The 25,305-nt window shown below is 49.0% G+C and overlaps 2 protein-coding genes across 3 annotated transcripts; one reads left to right on the top strand and one right to left on the bottom strand.

The window, feature by feature from the left end:
• Positions 1 to 11,753: 11,753 nt before the first annotated feature.
• On the bottom strand, positions 11,754 to 17,176 carry ZMYND15 (zinc finger MYND-type containing 15). The gene is made up of 13 exons (XM_004716122.2): positions 16,597 to 17,176; positions 15,557 to 15,791; positions 15,314 to 15,469; positions 14,760 to 14,920; positions 14,116 to 14,268; positions 13,718 to 13,798; positions 13,466 to 13,582; positions 13,269 to 13,357; positions 13,072 to 13,170; positions 12,764 to 12,917; positions 12,606 to 12,664; positions 12,172 to 12,332; positions 11,754 to 11,925 (listed from the first exon to the last, which is right to left on the bottom strand). The coding sequence occupies exons 1-13, from the start codon at positions 17,174 to 17,176 to the stop codon at positions 11,754 to 11,756; spliced, it is 2,217 nt and encodes a 738-aa protein (XP_004716179.1).
• Positions 17,177 to 17,891: 715 nt separating this feature from the next.
• Positions 17,892 to 25,215, top strand: CXCL16 (C-X-C motif chemokine ligand 16). 2 transcript variants are annotated; one of them, XM_004716170.2, is made up of 6 exons: positions 17,892 to 17,978; positions 18,257 to 18,536; positions 18,820 to 18,949; positions 19,193 to 19,275; positions 23,921 to 24,328; positions 25,113 to 25,215. In XM_004716170.2, the coding sequence occupies exons 2-6, from the start codon at positions 18,467 to 18,469 to the stop codon at positions 25,157 to 25,159; spliced, it is 738 nt and encodes a 245-aa protein (XP_004716227.1). In that variant the 5' UTR covers positions 17,892 to 17,978; positions 18,257 to 18,466; the 3' UTR covers positions 25,160 to 25,215. The 2 variants fall into 2 exon arrangements, with proteins under 2 accessions (XP_004716227.1, XP_045149443.1); XM_045293508.1 differs by lacking the exon at positions 17,892 to 17,978 and adding an exon at positions 18,093 to 18,177.
• The last annotated feature ends 90 nt before the right edge of the window (positions 25,216 to 25,305 follow it).

Genomic DNA, 25,305 nt, shown 5'->3' with positions numbered 1-25,305 from the left:
CCACTTTTCGGTTGTCTGTCCCCCAGGGAGGAGGTCACACACAGTTCCATGTAATCGGTTCCCTCTTTCCTACCCCCCATACTCATTTTTACTCATGTGATTTTCCCCCCCAACTTCAGCAAAAATATATACAGCAAAACATTCACCAATTCAACAACTTCTACTTGGATAATTCAGTGCTGTTGACGACTCTCTTTGTGTTTTACAACCATTATTGCTATCCCTCACCAAATTGTTCTGCCACCATTAGTATGAACTCAATGCCCGCTAAGGACTGCCAGTCTGTATGGGAATGAACAGTCTTGATTTTTGCACCTTGGAGCGGATGGTGGCTTTGAACGATGACCTTGTGGTTAACATCCCAATAAATAACCCACCATGCTACCTGGTAGGTACCCTTGTTTTACAGGTGAGAATATTGAAACAGAGAGGCTCAAGGTCATCCTGCCTATAAGTGGGGAGGTCTGGATCCAAACTCACTCGGTCTGATCCCTAAGTCTTGTCTTGTGTTATACCATATTCCACTCCACTTCCCATTGATGTGGCGGGGTAGGCATGTCCAGATGCAGGAATTAGTGATCTTACAAGAGCTTGTGGAAGTATCCCTGACAGAAGCTTTTCTGATTCTTTGCATGAGTAGTCACCAAAGACAGTATATGAGAGAGGGTGGCTTCTGGGAAGGATGGACTTCCACTGGTAAGCATTTCCTAGTTGTTCTGGGAAAATGAATCATTTCCTCCAAAGCTGTACGGTTTATAGCAGTGATTCTCAACCTTCCTAATGCCTTGACCCTTTCACACAGTTCCTCATGTTGTGGTGACCCCCAACCATAAAATTATTTTCGTTGTTATTCATCACTGTCATTTTGCTACTGTTATGAATTGGGTGACACCTGCAAAAGGGTCATTTGATCCCCAAAGGGGTCACAACCCACAGATTGAGAACTGCTGGTGTAGAGGCTAAAAGCACCTATTCTGCAGCCAGGTTGCTGGGTTTTGTTTCCAGCCTATACTTATAGAAGTCTTGGTCATATAGTGGGTTAAGTGTTTCACTGCTAATCCCAAGGTCAGCAGTTCAAATCTACCAGCTTCTCCTTGACAGAAAGCTGAGGCTGTCTGCTCCCATAAAGATTTACTCTTGGAAATCCCAAGGAGCAGTTCTATTCTGTCCTGTAAGCTTGTTACTAATCAGAATTAACTTGATGACAGTGGGCTTGGTTTGGGGTTTTGGACTTTCCCTGACTAAGTTACTTTATCTCCTTAAGCCTCAGTTTCCTCATCAGTAAAACCCTAAAGTCAATTCTGACTTGTGGTGAACCTCATATGTGACAGAGTAGAACTGCTTCATAGAGTTTCCTTACTAAAGCAGGCCATTCTTCTGTGGCCACGAGGTGATTTGAACAGCCATCCTTTAAGTTGAGTGTAATAATTTGCATTGTGCAGGGATCATCATTTATAAAATGGGGATAGTAATACCTGCCTTACTGGTTTATGGTGAGGAGTACATACAAATTACTATATGCCAAGTGTTTAGGCCATTATCTGGCACCTAGGAGGCAGTGGATACATGGCTGCTATTTGCATTTTCTTTTTAACTCCCCAGTCTTCTCGTTTTTAGAAGAATAGTTTTGTTGACATACGGTTCACATATCATACACTTCCATAGTTTAGTCGTAGTAAAACGCGTTGTACAGTCATCATCACGATCAGTTCCAGAACATCGCTTCCCTCTTACATTCACTATTAGCTCTTCCCTATGTCCCCCCCAAGTCCTTAAGCCAGTGACTGTCTCTATAACTTCACCCATCCTGGACTTCATATACCAGAAAACCTACAAAACCAACAATAACCAAAAACCCAAGTGAGCAAAAAGCAGGGAGTATTAAAAACTGGAACAAATTTAAAGTGGGTCCAAAGGAGATCAAATGATCAGATATCACATGCTAACTTAATTACATCTGCCTTGTATAATTGAGTTTACAATATTCTCTGCTGATAGCAAGACTACTCACATCCCTCCACTGTGGTTAGAAGGGACTTATCAGAATCCATGTAGAGACCCTACCGGTGGACTTTGGGTTCCTACTGCCATCCATTACCTTCAGCGAATCGGGTGTTCACAATTTAAGCTCTGATGCCATCCCCTCTTTTAGATTTGGATTTTATTAATCATCCTTGCATCACACCGGCTGGTGTGCTTCTTGCATGTGGGCTTAGTTGACGCTTCACTTAGATGGCTGCTTGTTTGAAGACATGCCTTTAAGACCCCAGAAGCTCCTTATATTTTCCATGGTAGGCTAATATCGTTTGGAGCTCCAGAGAGTTTTTCCAGGATTAAATTCTGAATCTGCGCAAGACCACCCTGCTAAGTAGTGGAGACAGGGTTCAAACCAGGTTTGTCTACACCGATAAGCCATGGCCACCTTTCAACAGTCGATAGAACAACTAAAGGGAAAATCAACAAGCTACAACGACACCATCAACGTATAGGATGTAACAGACATTTGATGGAATAGTTTGCCCCCAAACAGCTGACTAAGCATTTTCAGGCACCCAAGAAACGCATGTCAAGATTGACCATTTCTAGGTCACTAAACAAGCGCTGACCAATTTAAAAGAAGTGGAATCATATACAGCATGTTCTCTGACAACAATGAACTCCGAGTCCTAGTCAGTAACAGGAAATCCCCAGTTAGACACTGAAGAAGATCTCTGGCCTCACTAGCCTGTAGAGCAGTGGTTCTTCCTCATGCCGCAACCCTTTAATACAGTTCCTCATGTTGTGGTGACCCCCAACCATAAAATTATTCTCGTTGCTACTTCATAACTGTCATTTTGCTAGTTATGAATCGTCATATAAATATCTGATATGCAGGATGTATTTTCATTGTTAAAAATTGAACATAAAAAAATGAGGACCTGATGCCGGGGCTTAAGTGGACAGCAAATGTTTTGAGAAGGATGAGGGCAATGAATGTACAAATGTGCTTTACACAATTGATGTATGTATGGATTGTGGTAAGAGTTGTACAGCCCCTAATAAAATGATTTTTAAAAATTGAACATAATTAAAGCATCGTGATTAATCAGAAAAACAATATATAATGCTATTTTGTGAAATATTTATTTCTACTTACAAATAAATGAAATTTTGTCTTGAAGCATGGCATGGCATGGGTAACAGTCTTAATATAACAACAGTGAGCTACATTGCTACATTTTGGGACAGTATGCATAAAAAGTCAACATCAGTGTGAAGGTTGAGATAGCTTCTTTCTCACCAGCCCGGTGTATCTGCCTGTGGGCGTACCTGCCTGGAGATGATAGAGGAGCAGTGTCTCAGTTCCTAAGACCATCGGAAATATGTGTTTCCCATGGTCTCAGGTGACCCCTGTGAAAGGGTCTTTTGACCCCCAAAGGGGTCGCAACCCTCAGGTTGAGAACCGCTGCTGTAGCGTCTCCCTGGGGCCATTCACAATAACAGCTCACAGTTTTCTGACTCTTGTTCTCACCGACACAAGGTGCCTGGTGGGAAAGCAAAAGCTTCCACACCTGTCAGTTGACCGTGTGGCAAAGCCACTCTTTGGGGTTTGTTGGAGGTCTTCTACGCAAGAGGAGCCCTCTGTGGGTCTCTGTTTCCTAGGTTCTGGGTGCTGTGCTCCAGTTCTCTAGGGCTCTTGACAGCGCCTCCTTTGTCCCTGGCCTATGGCTTCCCTCATTGGTTCATACCTGAATCCAGGAGATTGGACAGGGAAACCCACACAGACCCATGTGGCCCTGCCTATCACTAAGCATCTTTGCTCCTTTCTTAGCCAGAAAGCCCATGAAAGTGGCTCCGGCAAACTGACGCCCCACTCGCCAGGCAGGCCCAGAGGATCTTAGCTTTCTGTCTGGGAACCAAGCTGGGACGGTTTCTACTTCCTCCTTCATCTGTAATAGGGGAAAACTGGAAATGGCGTAACTGTCTAAAAATAGGAGACTGGAGAAATACATTATGTTGACTTAATAAAGCACATTCGTATACAATAATAATTTATAAATTATTAAGGGTGCATGGGGGAGAGGGGAGGAGGAAGGGAAGGGGAGGGGGGAAAAAAAGGAAAATGAGTGGATTCTGGGAACCCAAGAGGCAAGCGAATTTTGGGAATAATGAGGGCAACAAATGTACTTTACACAACCGATCTATGTATTGTGATGAATTGTATGAGCCCCAATAAATTGATTAAAAAATAAATTAATAAAGCACATTCGTATGCAGATATGAGACACAGGGGAGTCAGTGGTCGAATGCAGCTAGCAGCAATGGTATGTATCCAACCATTCATGAAGAGAGACTGTCGAATGACACCAAAAGCTCTCACAGCATATCATTAGCGTGAAAAACCCAGTCAGTTAGCATTATGTCAAGTATGATTCTAGTTTTGTGAAAAAACACGCTCATTTTGAGAAGCATGTGTATCCGTCCTCACATGAAAACAGCAACAGTGGCTATCTCGGGTGTGAAGATTGAGGGTCCTTTCCTGTGTCTCAGTCATGCTTCTGCATTTTCTCAGTTGTCTGATTATTTTTAGTCAAATAACTTGTGCCTGGTCCACTTTCTCCCTCACTACCAGCTCTTCATGGCTTTATTTTCTCCCTGCTCCAGCTTATACACCATTTACTTCCCTCCGACCTCTTCCCAATTCCTTTACGGCACTGTCTTCCCATCAGCTGTGAAAGGGCCAATCTTGTATGCATCCCACCCTCCACCTTCTCTTTGCAGAGGCTGCTGATGGAGGAGAATCACACTACAGTGCAGGATGGGGTTGGTGGTCAGCTATCTCTCAAATCCTTATTTTTTTTACTTGTTACTCCTGCCCTGAGCCCTGGTGACACCATGGACACGCACTGGGCTGTTAGCTGCAAGGCCAGCGGTTGGAAGCCACCAGCCGCCCCGCAGAACAGAGCTGAGGCTCTGCTCCTGTCAAGACCGACTTCTCAGAAACCCACAGGGGCAGTGCTAGCCTGTGTTACAGGGCTGCTGTGAGTCAGAATGGACTTGACGCAGTGAGTGGTTTGGTTTTATGATAGGGCACATCGATGGGCAAGATTTAACTTAGGCAGGTGAATCCACAGTAAACAAATGAAGAAGAGTATAAAATCACTCTGACAGATGTGCAGAGAAACGAAGGGTAGAAAATGCCCCCAGAGTATCATGATAGTGATGAGTGAACCACATCTCTCTCTTTTTACAAAAAAATCATTTTATTGGGGCTTCTTACAGATATCATAACATTCCGTAGTTCAATCACATCAGGGAGCACTGTACAATTGCTACCACAATCAGTTTCAAACGCTTTTCTTCTTGACCTCCTTGATATCAGCTCCCCTCTGTCCCTTCCCTCCCCCACCATACATCCCAGGAACCCTTATTCTTTAAAATTTTTCTATAATAGTTTTATTTCCCATATTTTACACAATCCATCGTATCCATTCACATACACTTCTGTTGTTTGATCCCATCAAGTGGGGTTACACAGTCATCAGTGCTGTCAGCTCCCCATTACCTCTCTTCCTCCCCTCTCTCTTTCCATACCCTCAGGGAACGATTACTCCTGTTACTGTTTCTGAAGGCTTCTCTATCTTGGCTTTCATGTACTGAAAGATCTTAAACATACAAATGAACATACACAAATCTAACATGAACATATGCAAATCTGATACGATTAGTGAGGTAAAACAAGTAAAAACCATAATAGTAAGGGGAGGAAATGTGAACGAACTAGAGGATAGTTAAGCATTTCATCAGTGCCACACCACACCCTGGATTTATCATCCCTTCCATGTGCCTTCTCAGCAGGATTGTCCAATTATCTCACAGGTGGGTTTGGGATCTCCACTATATCCCTACCCTTTCACCTTGATTTGGTTGCTTGTTTTTGAACTTCTGATACCTCTTCCCATGGACACCCCAGACACTATGTCTTTAATAGTCGAGCACCATCAGCTTTCTTCACCACATTTGCTTATGCCCCCATTTTGTCTTCATCGATCCTGTTAGGAAGGCGATTATCACACAATGCCACATTACTAGAACAAACTGTTCTTGAACTGAGGTAAGATTTAAGTAGAGGGCCAAAGTCCATCTGCTTCCTTGTTTCATTTGCATGTATATACATATAGAAACACACATATATTTACATATACATATACATACATGCATATTTTTTTCTTCTTTCCTCTTTTTTTCCCCTCCTACACCACTATTATGTTATCCATCGTTCACCTCCCACATCTCATTTTAAACTCCAACTACACTGAGTTGCTTGTAGGGCCTCCCAAGTGCCCTGCTTACTCATACCTATGCATGTGCTATTTTCTACTCCTCTTTTTCTCTTCTGCTTGACCTGGTGGATTTCTACTTGCCCTTCAGGTCACTGCTTAGAGGTCATTTCCTCCAACAAGTCTTCCTTGACAGCCCCGAGGCTGGCTTAGGTGTGTCCTCTCTGTCCCTTAGAGTTCCATCAGGCTTTTATTGGACACCAATCACACTGCACTGTCATTTCTGGCTACTTCTCAGTTTCTTCCTAATGGCTTTCAGAGGCATTGGCTACCGTCCACAGTCAATAATGCATTTTACATTGTAATGCAGCAGCAACCCCCGCCACACACACACATACAGTATATGTAAATCAAATGTTTCACAAAGCAGTATTTACTCTGACTACATGCGACACACGCTGAGCTTTTATTCTCTTTCATTAAAAAACAACAACAAAACATGCTGACCAGAAGTGGATAAACTTTTTCTGTAAAGAACCAGATAGAAAATATTTAGAATTTGTGGGTTGTCTGGTCTCAGTCGCCCCTATTGTACTCAGACTCTGCCATTTGTACTGTGAAAGCAGTCAGAGACAATAGATGAATAAATGGACATGGCACTTTCAGTATAACTTCCTGTATGTCCACTGCATTTGGAATTCATATAACTTTCCTATTGTGAATATTCTCTATTCCACTCCCAGTCCAACCGATGAAAAAGTGTAAAAGTGATTCTTTCTTTCAGGCCAGACAAAAAATTGGGAAGATTTAGCGAGAGGGCTGTAGTATGCCAGCCTCTGCCCTAAACTGGAAGCTTCATGGGGGCAGGGACTGTGAACCTTTCCCTTCTTCCCTGTTGTCTCTCTAAAGTTCAACACAAGGCCTTATGAACATTCAATGCAAAAATGAATTATTCAGGAGGACAATTTGCAAATGAAACAGAAATGTTCATGGCAGACACATGAGCAGTGTGCAGCTAAACAAAATAAACACATCCTTAGTAATCCCAGCACTTGGAGATAACGAGATCCCTTCTGTTTTTATGTAGCAGACAACAGTAATAGAGAGAAAAGCTGCGGCTGTGGCTGTGGGTGAAGAATTCCGTCTTCCCTCCATCCCCCAGGGCTCTTGCCTTCCTCCGTGCGGCTGTGGACGGTGAGGCTGAAAGGAAAAGGGAGACAGGGCAGGGAGAACGAAGAGGGGAGAGGCTACTGCATCAGCAAGTATTGCGATCCTGGGTGGTGCAAAAGGGCAACTGAAAGGTTGAGCTTTCATGCACCCAGATGTTCCTGAGATGAGAGTTCTGTCAATCTGCTTTCTAAAGCGTCAGTTGTTGGAAATAATCTGGAGCACAGCTCAGTTCTGACACACATCGGGTCGCCACGTTGCTGCTAGATGCCATGGAGTTGATTCGGCCTCCCAGCCACCCTCTGCACAGCAGAAGGCAACACTGGCCGGTCCTGCGCCACCCTCACCATTGCTCTCAGGTTTGAGCCTGTGTGGCAGCCACTGTGTCCATCCATCTGGGTCAAGGGCTTTCCTTTTTTTCATCGCCCCTCCTCCACTTCACCAAGCATGATGTCCTTCTCCAGGGACCGGTCTCTCCTGACTTGTCCTAAGTCCTTGAGACAAAGGCTCACCTCCCTCACTTCCAAGCAGCATTCTGGCTTCCTTCTTCTAAGGCAGCTTGGGTCTTTAGCAGTCCTGGGTACTTCCCATTGTCTGCTCCAGTACCATATGCAAATGCATTGATTCTTCTTCAGTCTTCCTTATTCAGTGTCCAACTTTCACACGTATAGGAGGCAGTCGAAAATACCATGGCTTGGGTTCGTTGTACCTTCGTCCTCAAAGTAACATCTTTGCTTTTCAATACTATAAAGCGGTCATGCGCAGCAGATTTGCCCAATGCAATTCCTTGTTTGATCTCAACTGCTGCTTCCATGAACATTGATGGTGGGTCCAAGTGAGATATCATTCTTGACAACTTCAGTCTTTTCTCTGTTTATCATACTGTTGTCTATTGGTCCAAGTGTGAAAATTTTTGTTTTCTTTACATAAGTTGGGATAGATTCAACTGACAACTGGTTTTACCATGTGCCAAGGCAAGTTAGACCCTGAGCTGTGGGTGTAACACGAACCTTTCCCACTTTCTACCTGGGAGAGTAGACGAGAGATGATACGTGTAATAAATGTCACTAAAGAGGACATACAAAGTTGATTGAGGGAGGTCAAACTTCATGTGAGGGCCAGGGAAGTCCTCCTTCTCTAAAGAAGAGAGGTCTCGGCAGAGGATTGTAGGAAACAGTTGTTCTATGAAGTTCTATGCTGTGTTTGTTTTGAGGCATCTGGCTAGTGGGCAGAGAGGGGGTGGCAAGTGGCATGAGATCAACTTGTGGAGGTTGATAGGTACCACATCAAAAGGGTCTTGTTGTCCAGATCTAAGTACATCGAAAAGATTGATGAACAAATTAACACACACACACACACACACACACACACACATCCAGCCAAATCTAGGATGAGGAACATTCAACAGGCCAAATGACTCCATTATTTAAGCAAATTGGAGGCATGAAAATAAGAAATTAAAGGAAAGGAGGCCTATTACAGAAATAAGAGTTAAATTTAAGAGCCATAATAACCAAAAGTAATGAGTGGGCTTATTTATGTCTCAATGGGAACAAGTTTGAATGTGAACTGAGTTTGTTTTTAAAAATTAATGTATTGTTAATTAGGTGCGGTGGGGGGGTAACATTTTGGACAATCAATTCTGCATGCAACCGTTCGTTCAAACCAGTCATCAGCTTGCTTCCCGATGTACTACCCTACACTCCCCTCATTTCTCTCTTATGCATCTCTACTCCCTTCTACATTGCCCCACCTCCTTTGGGACCCTCCAAAGTCTGTTCCCTTTGGTAGGCCAGTCCTTGTCTTGGTTTTTATCCGTGAAGTAGTTAGTGGCTTCACACCACACCTGTCCTTTCGTGATGGACTGGCTTCCCTCAGCATCATGTTCTGTAGGTCTTTTCATGTCCAGAAGTGCTTCGTGGTTTCATCATTGCTGGTTTTTAGCTATGCATAGTTATGCATTGTGTGTATGTGCCACAGTTTCTTGAGCTGGGTATTATAAGGTATTGAGGAATTATTTTTTTTATTGCGTAATGACCTGGTGGTGACATTTAAAAAAAATCCTTTTTAGATGCCTATCAGTGAGATGACTTGAGGTTCCAGGAGGGTGTTTTTAAATACTCTGGGGACTCTGTGGGGGAGGGAGTAATAAAGTGGACATAATACCGACAATTTTCAAAGCTGGGTGATATAGAGATTCATTATCCTAAGTCTGTGGACTTGTGCGTATATTTGAAAGTTTAGGTAATAAAATGATTAGAATAAAGTAGAATGACAGATGCCATCATAAGGAGTCTGAATTTGATTTGTGAAGAATTTTTGCTTTGAAATAATTTCAGATTTACCGATGAGGTGCAGAGAGTCGAGTGTTCCTATGTACTCTTGACCCACCTTCCTGCAAATGTTAGTTTATATAGGGGGGGGGAATGTTCCAAAAGGGTGTGTGGAAATTCCATTGTCTTTCAATTCCATTTTGCTGTGAGCTTCTTGAAGCTCCAGTGTAAACTGGCATTGCTACAAGACAATGAGCTCAACCAGGAGCTTTATTAGGACGTCTCTAGTGGTTCTGTCCCAGTGCAGGGTAACATATCACAGTTCACTGCCCTGTCTCCAGTCTCTTCCAATCTGTGAGTTTCTTGGTTCTGATTGGTCTTTTATAACTTTGACACTGTTGAAGAATACTTGCCAGGTGTTGTGTAGACTGTCTCATAATTTGGACTTGTCTGATGCTTTCCCATGGATCTTGGGGACGAGTAGCACAGAGGTGATGTGGCCTTCGGATCACATCATGTCAGGTGGCACGGGATGTCTGTACAACTTATTATTAACCTGGGTCACTTGGTTAAGGAAGGTTGTGCTTGTAAGTTCTCTCCACTATGTTTTCCTTTCTCTGTATTCCCTAAGTCCAAGCCACACTCTGAAGGATTTTAAGTGCCGCAGGAAGTAGTTAAAGAGAGGTAAACAGTAATACGCTTAAATGCATCCAAAAGGAATGTGTTTCAATGTGTTTTAGAAGGAATTTGCTGGCTGCAATATGGGGACAAGATACAGTTTAGTTTTCAGTGGAACTGGAGATAAGCAGAGGGATATAAGTGATTTGGGGGTGTGTGTCATCAACTTAGCAAGAATTATTTGATGGGGGGGAAGGAAGGGAAAAAAGAGGAGTTGATACCAAGGACTCAAATAGACAGTAAATGTTTAGAAAATGATGATGACAACATATGTACAAATATACTTGATACAGTTGATGTATGGAATGTTATAAGCGGTATAAGAGCCCCCGGTAAAGTGATTTAAAAAATAATGATTATTTATCGCTGGAGAAGAGGAATGAGGGCTGGTGGGATCAAGGATGACAATGGTCACGTTTTTAACTCGCCCACTTGGGTGTCTGGGGTTTCACTGAAGCAAAGTGTGTGTGTGTTTGGGGGGCGGGGAGGGGTTGCCCTAGGAGGTTGTGGGAGATATTTCTGCCACCTTAGTGAGAAGCTGCTTTCTGCTTCTATTCTTGGGGTGGTTTCCTCAAGGTTCCTGGGACGGGCCAATGGCACACCAACACAGAAGTGGGGCGAGGCAGGAGTAGGCATCAATGTCACAAGGAAGCAAAGGGCCTGACGAAATAGAACTGTGTTCCAGAGGGCTGTCAATGGCTAAGGTTGGGGTTAGTAGAGTACCAGGGAGGGGCCCTGAGGGCCTAGTGGGTTACCTGTTGGACTGCAGTTGGAGGTCACCAGTGGCTCCGAGGGAGGACGAGTTACAGTCTTGGGCGCCCACCAGGGCAGTTCTCCATCCTGTCCTGATAGGGTTGCTGTGACTTGGAAGTGACTCAGTGCAGTGAGCTTTTGGAATTGTAGAAATGGTCAGGCCCATCTTCTAAGGTGCCTCTGGGTGAACCCATTAGCCACTTGGACCACCCAGGGACTGAGGGAGATAGCCAATCATCCCTATGTCTTTCTCTCCCTCTCATCACCTCTGGGTTTGGAGGATCCTGGGTGCCAACTGTAAGCGTGTGGCTATCCCCGGTTGGCGCTAGGCTATTTAGCGTCAGAAGACAGGCCTTGGGCCCTGCCTCCAAAGGCCCGGCCTTGGGAGCTCGAAACCCGGGTCTTCCCGAGTCAGAAGTGACTGCCGGGCAGTTACAAATGGCAACAAAAATCAAAAGGTCAACGATGCCGTGACTTCGAACAAGTTATTTCATTTATTTACCTTTTCAGATTCCACCAACCAGTCCTCCCCCTCTGCCTTGGGCTTTTCCGTTTTGTCTTCCCGGGGGTGGGGGGGTGGGGATGATTGGGGTGCGGGGCGGCCAGGCTGCCTCCGCAGCCCTCACTTCCGCCGGCGGGCCCCCCGCCCGGACTTCTTCTCTCCACGGCGCCTTCGCGCGGGGGCGGACGGAGCAGCGGGCGTCGGGGCGCGGGGCGCGGGGCCGGGCGCCGGGCGGGCCCCGCTGCCGTGCGTGGGCTTGTAGACCAGGTGGAAGATGAAGGCGTTGCAGTACCTGGGGGCGGGGCGGGGCGTGGGCGTGGTCAGAGGCGGGGCTTGCAGCGTCCGCTCTGCCCGGAGCAGGGTCCATTCTGGGCAGGGGGCGAGGATTCTGAGGCTGGAGCCGTCGAGGGCAGCGTTGGAGGGGGAGACGCCAGGTGGTCGGGATGGGAAGAGTGTCCCACGGGCAGGGACCCTCCAGGACGCCGAGGAGGAGAGGCTCAGGCTGGGGAGGGAGGCGGGAAGGGTCTCGGGCCCTCACCAGGGCATGCAGTTGTCAGCCGCTCTGAGACGAAAAGGGGAGCGGAAGGGGTTGGGCTGCGGAGGGCTGGTGCCCCCTCCGGTGGCCACCGCCATGGTCTGGTCGTCCATCACACAGCCGTACTCGCTGCTCTCGGTGAAGAAGGCCGGCACGCGGAGGGACTGGGGATGGGGCGGGGCCTCAGAGCAGCTCTGTGAGGCTCCTCCCCGCAAGGACCTCCCAGGCAACCAGGGTGGTTGATAAGGGTTGGACACGGAGGCCCTAGAACACATCCGCGTAGGGGCGGGGCACAAGACAGACCCAGAAGGCAGGGGTACCTAGGCCCGCCCCCCAGGTCTGATGGGCAAGAGGAGAGGGGATCCTAGGGGCCCCGGAGGGGCAGAGGCTGCCTGGGCAGGGAATAGCAGAGGTTCCTCCTAGCCCCCAGCCCCCACCTGTAACCGGGGCAGAGAGCTCAGCCAAGTGTCCTTGAGCCCAAAGCCAGAGTTAAATCCTGCAGGAGAAGAAAGAGCAGGGAGAACTTGGCTCCCGTGGTCGACTTCTCCCCAACCTTTCCCACCTGCCCCTGGGGCCTGGGGTTTCAGGTTCTCACCGATAACCAGGTCGGGCTTGGGTCCCTGAAGCAGATGGTAGGGCCTGGCTGACACCTTAATCTGCAGGTCCCTGCGCACCCCTTTCTCTTTGGTCCCAGAACCGAGCCTTGCTGATAGGCCAGAACCATTGCGCACAGATACCTCAGGACCATCCTGGGTGGGGAGTGGGAGGGTGTGAGGAATAGGTTGGGGGAGCCCCTGGCAGTCAGGGCAGTGCAGGGTGCATCAGGTGAGGAATGGGGTGGGTAAAGGAGGGGGGAGATCAGGGAGGTCAGGACTGAAGAGCAGGGCCCCCCTGAGCCCTCACCCTCTGCAGGGTATAATGCTGTTGGTCATTTTCGGGGGCCAGGTCATCACCCACAAACTGCAGTTCCAGGGCCACATGGGGAAGCAGCACCAGAAGCTCCTGAAGCACAGAGAAGAGGGCAGACCAGGTTTCCACGGCGTGTCCACCTCCCCTCACCCCCACCCACATGCCCCGCCTCTGCCGGTGGTCTAACATACCCAGAACACCATGACAAGATCAAACTCCTGCCCCGCCTCTACCACGTGGATCTTCAGAGACTGCTTGTTCTGGATGTTGAGCTCAGGGACTGGGTGAGAAGCCAACTTGGTGAGCATCTGCTCTCCGCCACCCCACCCCCCTTCTGTCTCTGTTCCCTCCTCCCCTGCCCTCCTCCCCCAGCCTTGGCTATCCTTACAGGACTGGGGCACCAGGTGGGTGATGACGTAGTACACAGTCAGTGGGTAGGTGAGAAGCACAGCCATCGGGGAGTCCAGGCTGAGGCCTCGCCACGTGTAGTAATCCTGCCACGAGCCTGGGGAGAGTGGGTTACTGGGGCACCTAGTCCCAGGCCCCCAACCCAGCCCCTCTTGAAGAATGGCTCCTTTTTGCTTAGGGACCCAGGCTTCTGGGCCTCCAGACTCTGTCCCTCTGAGCCCCTCCAACTCACCAAAGAGACTCCTGGGTGGTTCTGGGGGGACAGCAGGCATCAAATTAGGTCCATCCCCCTGGAGAAGCTGGTAGGGATCTCCTGAGAGGATGAAAAGAAGGGTGGGGGCGTGGTATCAGTGAGACCTCTGCCTGGCGTATCACCCTCTTCTTTCCAAAGGCCCCATGTCTTCTTTGAGACCACCTGGAGCTGTGGAAGGAGGAATGGGGGTTTGCCTGGGGAGGAACTTCCAAATGGGGTGGGCAGGCGTGACTCCTTTGAGGGTCAGGAAAAGGCCTTTATTGGCCCTGGAAGATGCTGGGGGAGAGAGATAGGTGCATGTAGAGTGTTTATCTGGGCCCTGAAGAACTTCCCTCTAGGCTAAAGGGCCCATGCCTGAGAGTGGACACTCCACTTACCATTGAGAAGAAGGCTGAGTGATGGCGTGTTGCCTCTGGGGTGGCTGGGCATGCCGGGGCCTGGGATCAGCATGCTGAGCTGGGTCCAGTAGCCACGAGTGAGGCCCCGAGAGGCCAGGAATGCCTCCTTGTTGAAAGTTTCACTGGTGACCTCTGGAGGAGGAGAAGGAGGGAGGATTGAGGGCCTGGTGGCTCATACCCAAGGCTTTCAATCTCCTCAGCCTTCCCCCAAGATCCTGGTTGTCTGAATTTGGTTCTAAATTGAATGAACATCCCCGAGTGTCTACACCAATTCTGTTGGTTTTTAGCCTTTGTTTGTATCCCTATTTTTCAGCTGAGGAAACGGAGGCTCAGAGAAGGAAAGTGATTTGTGTAAGGTCACAGTGCCACTTAGTGAGGGAGCTGAGAAGGGAGCATGTGCATCGCTATATCTCCCTGAATCCCTGAACCCTGGTGTGTAGCCTGTACCACCAAGGATCTAGCCCCCATCCCCAAACACAATGGCCAGGTTCTCATCCCAGGGATCTAGACCTCTGGCCCCAACACTCAGACTTCTTCCACCCCTAGGGACCCAGGCCCTAGGCCCAGAGACCTGGTCGCAGTCTCCCCCGCCCGGCCCCATCCCTGCCTCCTCTCCCGCGCACCTGCAGTGTAGGTAAAAGGCAGAGTTGCCAACTCTCCCGCTCGATCCATAAAGGCTGCAAGCCTTGGGCACCAGAATCGGTGGCTCACATCATCTGGGCATCGCCGCCAGTCAGCCAAGAGACAAGCCTCTCCACAATACAAGACAGCACTACACTGGGGACTGAGAGACACGAAGCAGTAGGCACCCGGTGTCTTTGTAGTTTAAGTCCTTTGTTACCTGTGTGCCCTGAAGCTGTCTGTATGGCAATTGGTCTGGTGGTGTGGGTTAAGCATTGATTGGGCTGCTTACTGCAAGGTTAGCAATTCAAACCCACCAGCTGTTCCAGGGAAGAAAGATGAGGCTGTCTGCTCACTATGGGTTAAAATTGATTCAATGGCAGTGGGCTTGGGCTGCTTGTAAACTCTATAACAGCTTGCCTCCCCCTTTAATCCTGTTGTCTTATCCCTCTGCCCCTCCCTCTGTCTGCTGGGCCCCCCACCAGCTGGCTTCCCCTTGGTTGGCCTGACCATTGGGCTCCTTGTCCCCCTCACTCCATCTTTGCGGGTGGCTCACCAGGGTGTCAGTTTCACTTCAAAACTGTGCTTGTGACAAACATGGCAGGTTCGAGCCCGAAGGGAGGCAAAGGTGAAGCCTGGCCGGGGACCCCATGTCCGCATTGGGGTCTTGGCTAACTTCACTCCCAGCCTTGGGACCAGGCTCTCCAACTCTCTGGACGGGAGTGAAGATGGTGTCAGGCTGGGGGCTCAGCAGGCCAGGCCTCCAGACCTTCCGCCCTCAAAAGTCCAATTTTTGTACCGGTGCAGCTGGGTGTCTCCCACAGTGAGCTGTCGGGGCTTCCGGGGCTCTCCGGACCCCATGGGGCAGGTCATGCTGTGGCAGAGAAGCGCGTAGGCTCGAGGAGCCAGGTTCTCCATTCCTGAGCCCCGGCCTGTACTCCCCTGGGTTCCATCCATTAGGAGGTCAATGCCCAGAATGGTGCCATGTTCGTCTGTTACCAGTAAGAGGCAGGAAAGGTGCAGGGGGGCAGCCTCTGGGGAAAGAGGGGAACGTTGTAGGGTGTGGGGGGCAAAGATGATCAGAGTCCAGGGTCCAAATTTAAATGCCTACACGGACTAGGCAAGTTGTAACCTATGCGAGCAAAGGGACTACGTACATGCCCCACTGAAAGGGGCAACAGCTACGTAGTTTCAGCACTGGCTGCCATCTAGAAATACAGGTCTGCTGTTGGAACTTTAGGAGCCCTGGTTGTGTAGTGTTGGGCTACTAATCATAAGGTCATCAGTTCTAATCCACCATCTGCTTCGAGGGAGAAAAATGAGGCCTTTTGCTCAGGGAAAGATTTACAGCGTCGGAAACCCACACAGGCAATTCTACTCTGTCTGTAGGATCACTATGAGTCAGAGTTGACATGATGGCAGAAAGTCAGAGCTTTGGATTTATCTTGAGAATGTATAAATCCAGATTTCTGATTTTTTTTTCCTTCATTCAATGCTTAAATGTTGGCTCTAATTTTTAAAAACAAAGAAAACTGTGGATCAACGAAAGGAGCCTGGTGGCACTTTGCATTAGTTTGTAGGCCTGCTTACTGCAAGGTTAGTAGTTCACACCCACGCAGCGCCTCAGGAGAGAGATGAGGCTGGCTGCTCCCATAAAGACTGACAGTTTTGGAGACGCTTCTACAAGGCGCTGTGAGTTGGAAAGGAGTCACTAGCAGTGGGCTTGGTTTGGGGGTTTGGTAGGGAAAGCAGTTAGTTTGTGACTCCTGGCTGGGTGCTGGGGGTGGGAGAGGACTTTAGCTGGATAGGAGGTGGGGCAGGGTGAGCCTGGGGCCATACCATTTCTCCATCCCTTCTTCTCAGGTTCTGTTTCCTCCTCCGCCTTGTCCTCTGGGCCAGCGTCTTCACTGCCTCTTGCCTCCTGCTCGGCCTCTTCCGGTTCCCCTGGAGGGTTTACTTCATGGGGGGACTCCCTGCTGGTGGAGGCTGGCTCCCCATCCTCCTCTGGTTCCACCTTCTCTGGGCCAGCACCCTCCTCCTCTGCTTTCTCCTCCTGTTCTTCGTCCTCCTCCTCCTCCTCTTCCTCCCCGTCCAGGCTGACAAAGCTGACGTAGGAGCTCAGGTCTCGAAGATGGAGTGGGGGCTCCTCTCCTAGGAGCCGGGCCGCCCCCAGGCCAGATCCAGGACCTGGCTCTGCCCCTTGCCCCAGGCTGATGCCTACACTGTGGTTGGGCAAGACATGGAGCACCCAAAGGGCAGGGTCTTGGGGTAGCCTTCGGATCTGAGCCTCCAGCTGTCGCCATCGGCCCTCAAGGCTGGCTCCTCCAGCCCCACGCTCTGTCACAAACTTGCGGAACCAGCCGAAGAGGAGGGCGGCAAAATCGAGGAACTCGTCCCGGTATCCAGACACAAACTCCATGTCTTCTGGGGCACAGTGAGCAGAGGAAGAGGGATAGGAGGTGAGGGGGTAGTGGTGAGAGGGTATGGGGCTGCTTAATGGGGTGGGGTGGGTTTAAGAGCTGCTTGGGGAAGAATCTGTGGGTGAGTGCCCCCCCCCCCAATCCAAACTTATTGCCATTGAGTCAATTCCAACTCATAGCGACCCTATAGGGCAGGGTGGAAAACCACCCCTGTGGGTTTCTGAGACTGTAACTCTTTACAGGAGGTCTTGTCTTTCTCCAGTGGAGCAGCTGGTGGTTTTGAACTGTTGACCTTAGGGGTTAGCAGCCTATTGGGTAACCACTACACCACCAGGGCTCCTGTGGATCAGGGTTGGAACTCAGAATAGGATTTTCAGGGCTGGGGATAGGGGTTCAGGGCCCAGAAAAGGGGTGAAGTGTGAACATAGAATGAAGTTGAGGATGAGCCTTGGGGGCTCTAACTTTTGGGGCCCAAAATTTGAGAACTCAAATTCTCAAAAGTAGGGTGTGAATGAATAATGGAGAAGGGGGGGGTGCGGGGGTGCGGCGGGGGCGTGGCTAACCCTCTAGACAAGAGTCTGTCTGGGAGGGAAGAATTTGGGCTGGTCGCTCCGAGTGGGAATGGACTTGAAGACTGGGGTTTTTCGGGAGGAAAGAGTGGGAGGTGGGAATGGGGCGGGGCACCCCTTCAGCTAGGCTCAGTGTGGCGACGGGACGGGACGCTGCGACGGAAGAGAGCTACCCCCTCCCGGCCGCCCGCTCCACTGCTCCGGTACCTGCAGCCGCCACCACTTTTCGAAGGTAAATACCACGGGGTGGCAGTCGTGACGTCAGGGTCGGCCCGAGCCCCCCCGCCCGGCCACGCCCCTGCTGGCCACCCGCCGTGACCATGTGACCATCCCGCAGTGGGCAGCAGCGGAGCTGGGAAGTGAAAGTGTGGGGAGGGGTTGCCTTCAGCCTCTCCCCCACTTCACAGCTCTGGCTGGCAGGCTTGGGGCAGGTGTGCCGAGGGGGACCCCTGAACGGAATCTGCCTAGCTGGCGGGCCGCACCTTCATACCTGTTTCCTTTCGCTTTCAGACTTTCTCAGCTGGCACTCAGCGAAGGCTCCGGGCCGGCGCGGTACCGAGAGCCGGGCGCTCCGCCTCCCCGGGGGGTTCCCCCACTCCCGTGGTACTGACCCCACATCTGCTCAGACGGGACCGCGACATCGCGCCATTCCTCAGTCCCGAGACGAGAGAGAGAGCGAGCCTTGGGGATCGGGGAGTCAGACGGTGCGTCCCCCAAACGATGTGGCGGGACTGGGGACCCGGGTCCCGGGTTCTCCCGCTACTCCTGCTAATGCAGCTGCCTTTGCCAGGTTCGTCAGGGGTCCGGCTGGGGGCAGAGCCCTGGGAAAGGAATGTTGAATGTGGCGGGTGTCTGGGGACACTAGACCAGTGAGGTTGGGTGCGCTTAGGATCGCCAAAGCAGCAGGGGCAGGGCCCGATGCCTGAGGTCCAGGTAGGTACATGGGGTTTTGGGATGTGTTGAGCCCCGGGAGCCTATGGGACAGGTGGCAACTGGGCAGTGGACTGGACACTAAGTAACAGTTGGGAGTCCCTGGGCCTGGTGACCAGTGCTGACCTCTTCTCTTGGCTCAGGCAATGGGAACGAGGGCAGCATCAGTGGAAGCTGCTACTGTGATGATTTACTTTCTGACTTGTCCCCGGCAAAGAAGGCACATATCCGAAAATACGTGAGGGATTACCAGCGCTGCCCAGCCTATGTCAGGTAATCGCCTGTCCCTGGAACGAGCGCCTCTAGGAATCTTGGAGGTCAAAGCCAGATGTATCAACAGACCCAGCTCTGGAGCTAAACTTCACCCCAGTCTGTTTTCTTCCTGTCCACCTGCCTGGGATTTCCCAGTTTCTGAATCAGTGGCTTTCTTGGCGGTGACTTCAAGTCATTGGAATGAGGAAGGAACTGGGCAGAAAAAAAGCCATCAGAAAGATAGCAGGTGCTTTTTTCTTGTAGGTTCCGACTACATTCCAGGACCGTGTGTGGGGGAAATGTCCAACAGTGGGTTCGAGAGGTGATGAGCTGCTTGGATAACAAAGGTCAGCAGTTTCTGCCTTCTTCCTCAGGTTTTGCCTTCGGGGCTTAGGCAACTCACAAGGTTCTCTGAATCCCTCTTCTGCTCTTGCCACACCTCCCATTCTAAAGTTAGTCCGAGGACTTTCGCTCAGTTCTTGTTGGGTAGACTTTGCTCATTAGCTTTGAGTCTGACCTACGTACATTTTCCAGTCTCTCTGACCACTAGTGCTACTGTTTATTTACTATTTGTCTCCTGACATTTTATGATAAACACTTTGACGCATAAAAAAATGGACTTGCACGGTGCGCATCTACATTCACCACCTAGGTCCTACCATGAACAATTTGCTAAACTTGTTCCCTTAGACCTCCACCTGTCTCTCCATTCCTCTACTCATCATCAAGCCATCTATTTAAAAAAACAATTAGTCAAGTTTGACTTGCTCGTTTTTTTGCATTTAAGGTATTCTTCAATAACATCCTTGGCTTGAGATTCTTTGCCATCGTCCTTAACAACCACACAACTGCAACCAGCCACTTAATTTTGCAGAGGCCACCGACTCTCCTCATTTCTTGTGGTCATCCACCTTCATGAGGTCGATGTGGTGTTGAGTACACAGGGCCTCCACTCACTCACTGGACACCCACAGGCTCATCACAGGTGCATGCAAGCACACAACGAGGAGCTTGGTGCTTGTCTAAGGCTTTGGCAGCTTCTCGAATTCCACGTGCTAGGCCATCGTGGATGAGGGTGGTCTTCAGCACCTCCTGTAAAGCAGTGTTAATGTCCATGATAACTCGGGTAGTAATGCCCTCCACGGTGGTAGGTTACGGGTGGGACCGAATCTTGACCACACCGGAGCCTCCGCCTATGCACAGCTCGGCTGGGACAGGGAAAGAGCGCCATCTGTTATTTCAAAATTAGTTGAGGACATCACAATGGCTGCTACCCAGACACTTCAGCATGTGTATTGCGAAGTAAAGGTCAATACCGTAGGATTCCTTTTTTTCTTTTAAGGTAAAATTTACAGGCAACGAGGTGAGCGCTTGTTAAATGTACACGCAAAGTATACACACGTTACATGGGAAAAACTCAAGTAGCAACGTAATCGCATTACCTATGTTATCGAGCTGATTCCGATTCAGTGATGACCGCTAAGATTTCGGAGGTTTTGTCAATGTGAGCAGGTGCGTTTACGGGAGCAGGCAGCCTCATCTTTCTCTCATGGCATGGTGATGGGCTCTAACTTCCCTGACAGCTCCATTAGGCCTCCTTGTCCTCAGCATTAACATGCATGCCATCCCAAACTTGATGCGTCAGTGGAATTTTCCTCCTGGAATAAGTACGCAGCCATTGAAATAGAAAATGTTCTTTCAGGTCCCACTTAGCCTCCTAGCAGCAGTGGGTGAAGATACTACTGGCATTTGGATGGCATCCACTGCCAGAGTCAATTCAGACTCGTAGGGACCCGGAAGGACAGACTAGAAGCACTCCATCGTTTTCTGAGCCGGCAAATCTTACGAGAGCAGACCTGCCTGCTTTCTCCCATCGAGTGGCTGGCAAGTTTGAAGGTCTGACCTAGCGGTTAGCAGCCCAACACTTAGCCCATTGCGACACCAGGGCTCCTTTGCATGACCCAGACCCTTTTCTTTTGCCTCTCTGAACTTTCACTGTGAACTAGATGGAGATTTACAGAGCAGATCCTCAGTCTGACTTTCGACAGCTTGTCTTGGGGTACATTTGTCCTCTTGATCTCAAATGGCTGATTATTCTAAGATGTGCACACTTCCCGGGGGTTACTGTTTGTCTTATAACTGGGTCTACTATTTGATGGGCAATTAACTGAGCCACTGGGGTGAGTTCAGGTCCAGACAGAAAGAGGACGAAGGGCCATAAGTCTTGAAGGTTCTGCCGGTCTCTATCTAACCAGCGAGCCTGACCGTTTTTAAGATTTTTTGTGATTTTAAAATTTTTTGTTCTGCATTTTTCTTCCATTCTTTTCAGGACCTTTTTTTAAAAAACAAACAAACCAGTTTTATTGACATATAATTCACACATCATATAATTCAACAGTTCAGTCATATTAAGAAAGGTTGTATAATCATCAACCACAATCAACTTTAGAGAATTTTCTTCTTTCTTACATTGTTATTAGCTCCTCATTTCCCCCCAACCTTCCCTGCCATACCTGCAAGAAACCATGCATTCAGCTACTATCTCTACAGATTGCCTATCCTGGATTTCATATACAGGAAAACATGCAATATAAACAAAACTCATAACAATAACTCAGTAAAACAAGAGAAAAGACTCAGTCAAAAAGAAATCAGAAAACATTAAAAACCAGAACAACTTTAAAATGGGTCAGAAGGAGATCAAATGATAAGGTGTTAAATTTTAATCTAACTGCATCTGCACTAATCTACTTTCCATTGTACGCTGCATGATCTCTGGTCTATGGTCAGAGAGGATTCACCAGAAGCTTAATCCACATGTGTTGCTTCTTCACCTTTTTTTTTTTTAACTGAAACAACTTAAGATGGGTCAAATGATCCATTTTAACCTAACTACATCAGCCATAATTGACTTTACCATGCTCTTGGTCTGATAACAAAGCTATTCATATCCCCTGATTATAGACAGAGGGTATTCACCAGAGGCTTAATCTCTGTGTAGACCCTGCAAATGGATTTTGGGTTTCCATGGTCATCCATAGCCTCCTGTAAGCCAGGTGTTCGCAATTTAAGCTTTGATACCATTCCCTCCTTTGGATTTTGTGGGAGGAGGTCAGATGCGCAGGCATTCCCTCCCCTGAAGGCAATCAGTTGCCAGACTGCTGTCTCATCCCACCACAGGGGTGGGCCTGCTCCCTGCCTCTGGGGACAATGGACGGGCTCCTGTAGGCGGAGTTTCCACCTTACTGATAATGGTTCCTATGGAGACCCAGAGACCACCTCCTAGACCACCCTCTCATTGCTGTGTAGCCTATAGTGCAGCCCCTCCCTGTGATGTATGTCACTACCTGTAATTAGTGGGCTGGCATGCCCCCAAAAGGGATATAGGTGTGGGTCAGCAAAAGAGACGCTCTCCTTGCTGCTCACTCCCTGGTCACTCCCCTCTCTTCTCCTCTCTCCCTTATTCCCTTGCCCTCCTTCCCTTCCCCCTCCCTCCACGTGGACCACCAAGCGGGACTGAGGTGAGCAATGCTACCATGAAATGTGTCTAACTCCATTTATTTCTATATATCTCTTCTATCTCTCATGCTCTCTATAACTTTACTATAATATTTACTTATAATCGCTGTACAATTGCGCCTACCGAACCCGTAGTGATTGTGCTAGGAGTGGTTTCTTCTGGCAGGATTTGGATTTTATTATTATCCTTGGTTCCCACAGGCTGATATGCTTTCATGTGGACTTATTTAGTTGATGCCTCACTTAGATGACCGCTCGTGTGAAGACAAGCCTGTTAAGACCCCAGACGCTATTCTGATAGCTGGGCACCATCTAGTTTCTTCACCATATTTTGCTATAGTACCCATATCTTCAGTGACCTCTTCATGATCTTTCCAGGACCTTCTAAGGGGATTCCTTTCAGAGGAGTTGGTAGTGGTAGCTGGGCACCATCTAGTTCTTCTGGTCTCAGGGTTATAGAGGAGGCTAGTCTATTGGACTGTTTCCGTGTGCTCACTTTTCTTAACTTTTTATTTGAATTAAGTGAAGGCTGGTAGAGCGTATCAATTTTACGTTCAGCAATCCATGCATGTCGTTTCATCCATACCCGTTACAATCTCCTCAATGTACCATCACTTATCCCATTTCCCCCCTGGGTTTGCTGTTTCTATCCCACCCCCGTCTTTTTTGTATCTTGGTACTTTGTCCTTGGATAAATGCTGCCTTTTTTATCTTAGTTGATTATTCTAACTATGGGGGTGAGCTCAGTTCCAGACTCGAAGGATGACTAAAGGTCTTAGTTTTGGAGGTCCCACTGCCTCTGACCACTAAATCTGGTCTTTCATGATTTGGGGGTTTGTTCCATATATTTCTTCCACTTTATCTAAGATGTTCAAATGTCACCCTTTCAGGGAAGCTGGTGGTGGTGGCTGGGCACCATCTAGGTCTCCTGGTCATAGAGTTGTGCAGACAGATGTTTGCTTGGCCCATTAGTCTGGTAGACTACATGTTTCCATATCTTTTGATTATCGTCATTCTTCCTTGCTCCAGATGGGAGTAGACCAGTAGTTGCCCCTTATGTAGCTGCTCAAGGAACTTTTCACACCCCAGTTGCTACTTACCCAAGTAGGATGTAAAATATTATTTTTGTGGACTATGCTTGGTGTCCCTTGAAACTATGGGACAGACATGTCTTTTAATTCCCTCCAACTACCCTGGACCTTGGTACTAAAATGATCATCTTTACAGTTGGAAGGAATGAGTTTCCAAGAAACTAGCAAACAAGTACTTCAAGCCCAGGCCTCCTGACTTCCTAGTTCAAAAGGCACATTTATTCTTGTTTCATGGTTATTCTTTTCTATGGTTTTCTGATCCACCCTCCCTCCCTTCCACTCTTCTCCAGGCCCTTTGATGCTCTCCCTGACCCACTACCCTTCCATTTGCCTCTTCACCTTGTGTTCTGACATCAGATTCCCCCCGTTCTCCCCTCTCTAGAATGTGGACTTGCTCTTTTGGCAAGTCAAGCCCATCAGAAGCAGCCACCTTCTCTCAGCACTCAAGCTCCTGAGCCTACAGAGGGAGCACCTTCACATCTGGTAACCCCTGCCCAGACACACCTGCCTTCCACCCAGCAGCCCACCCTTCCGGTGGCAGCGCAGTCCTTGGACAGAGGCCTTATCTACTCCAATGAATCCACCACTTTCACCGTGAGCCACAATCTAGGAGCTGGGCTGGTGGCTGGGGAGAACCAGAAGCAGCTGGAAGGCATTGGGAGTCTGGCAGCTGGGACGTCAGCTTTAGTGCCAGTGCTGTCCCTCCTGCTCATCACCTTCATTCTTACTGGAGTCCTCCTCTACGTACTGTGTAACAGGAAGCGGCAGCAGGCAAGGAAGTACTGTCCAGGTAAATTGGGCCTCTGCACCATTTCCCCCGAAGTCTTGAACCTCCCGCGGGGGTACCTGCCCTTGTAGCTCCCGGGTGGATGGAAGACCTGACCCATCTGTACCATGGACCCTAGGCCTTAGAGGATGAAGCAGGCAGAGACTAGAGTGGAGAAGGAAGGAAGCCCCTCTAGGCCCAGGAGAAAAGGGCAGCGAGAGGAGGCTGGTGGGAGATGAAGCAGTGGAGGAAGACAGGGCTGTTCACTCCATTCACAATTCTGTCTGAAGCCCCTATCGTGTACCAGGAGCTCCGGCGGCCCATGGATTAGGTGCTGGGCTGCCAACTGAAAGGTCTGCAGTTCAAATATGCCGGCTGTGTTACGGAAGAAAGATGTGGCAGTGTGCTGCTGTAAAGTCTTGACAGCTTGGCAACCTCCTGGGCAAGTTCTATTCTGTCCCACAGGGTTGCTTGAGTCAGGGTCAAGATGGTAACGGGCTTTTGGTTTCCTGGATACCAGATCGTCTGGGAGTCCTGGTGGCAGAGTGGTTACGCGTTGGGCTGCTAACTGCATGGTCAGCAATTCCAAACCACCAGCTGCTCTGCGGAGCCCCAGGGGGAAGTTTGACTCTGTCCTATAGGGTTGCTGTGAGTCAGCATCAAGTGCATGGCTACAGGCTTTGGGTTTTCTGTATCTCAAGACACAGAATCGAGTAAGGTCTTGTGTCTGATTCCCCAGTGCAAGCTACTGATCTTGTCCCACCCCCCTGATCTCAGAGCTTATCCCTCAACTTCTTATGTCTTCCAGATTTGCAGCTCCATTACAGACCGGTGGCAGCAGACTCTATAGCCTGAACTAGACACTTGTCTGAGGAGTCTTCTGAAGTGAATAAAGTATTTGATGACTGGAATGAGATCTTTGCCAAATTCCATGTTATTTTCTAACTACTAAAAATTCATTTTGTAATGAAGACCTCTTTCTGTAGACATTGGCTTCAGGA

Source organism: Echinops telfairi, unplaced genomic scaffold (genome assembly GCF_000313985.2).
Source record: "Echinops telfairi isolate 266 unplaced genomic scaffold, ASM31398v2 ScPeMD7_2010;HRSCAF=2546, whole genome shotgun sequence".
Taxonomy (NCBI): domain Eukaryota; kingdom Metazoa; phylum Chordata; class Mammalia; order Afrosoricida; family Tenrecidae; genus Echinops; species Echinops telfairi.
Note: the sequence above shows the minus strand (reverse complement) of the source record. Positions and strands in the feature narration are given on the sequence as shown.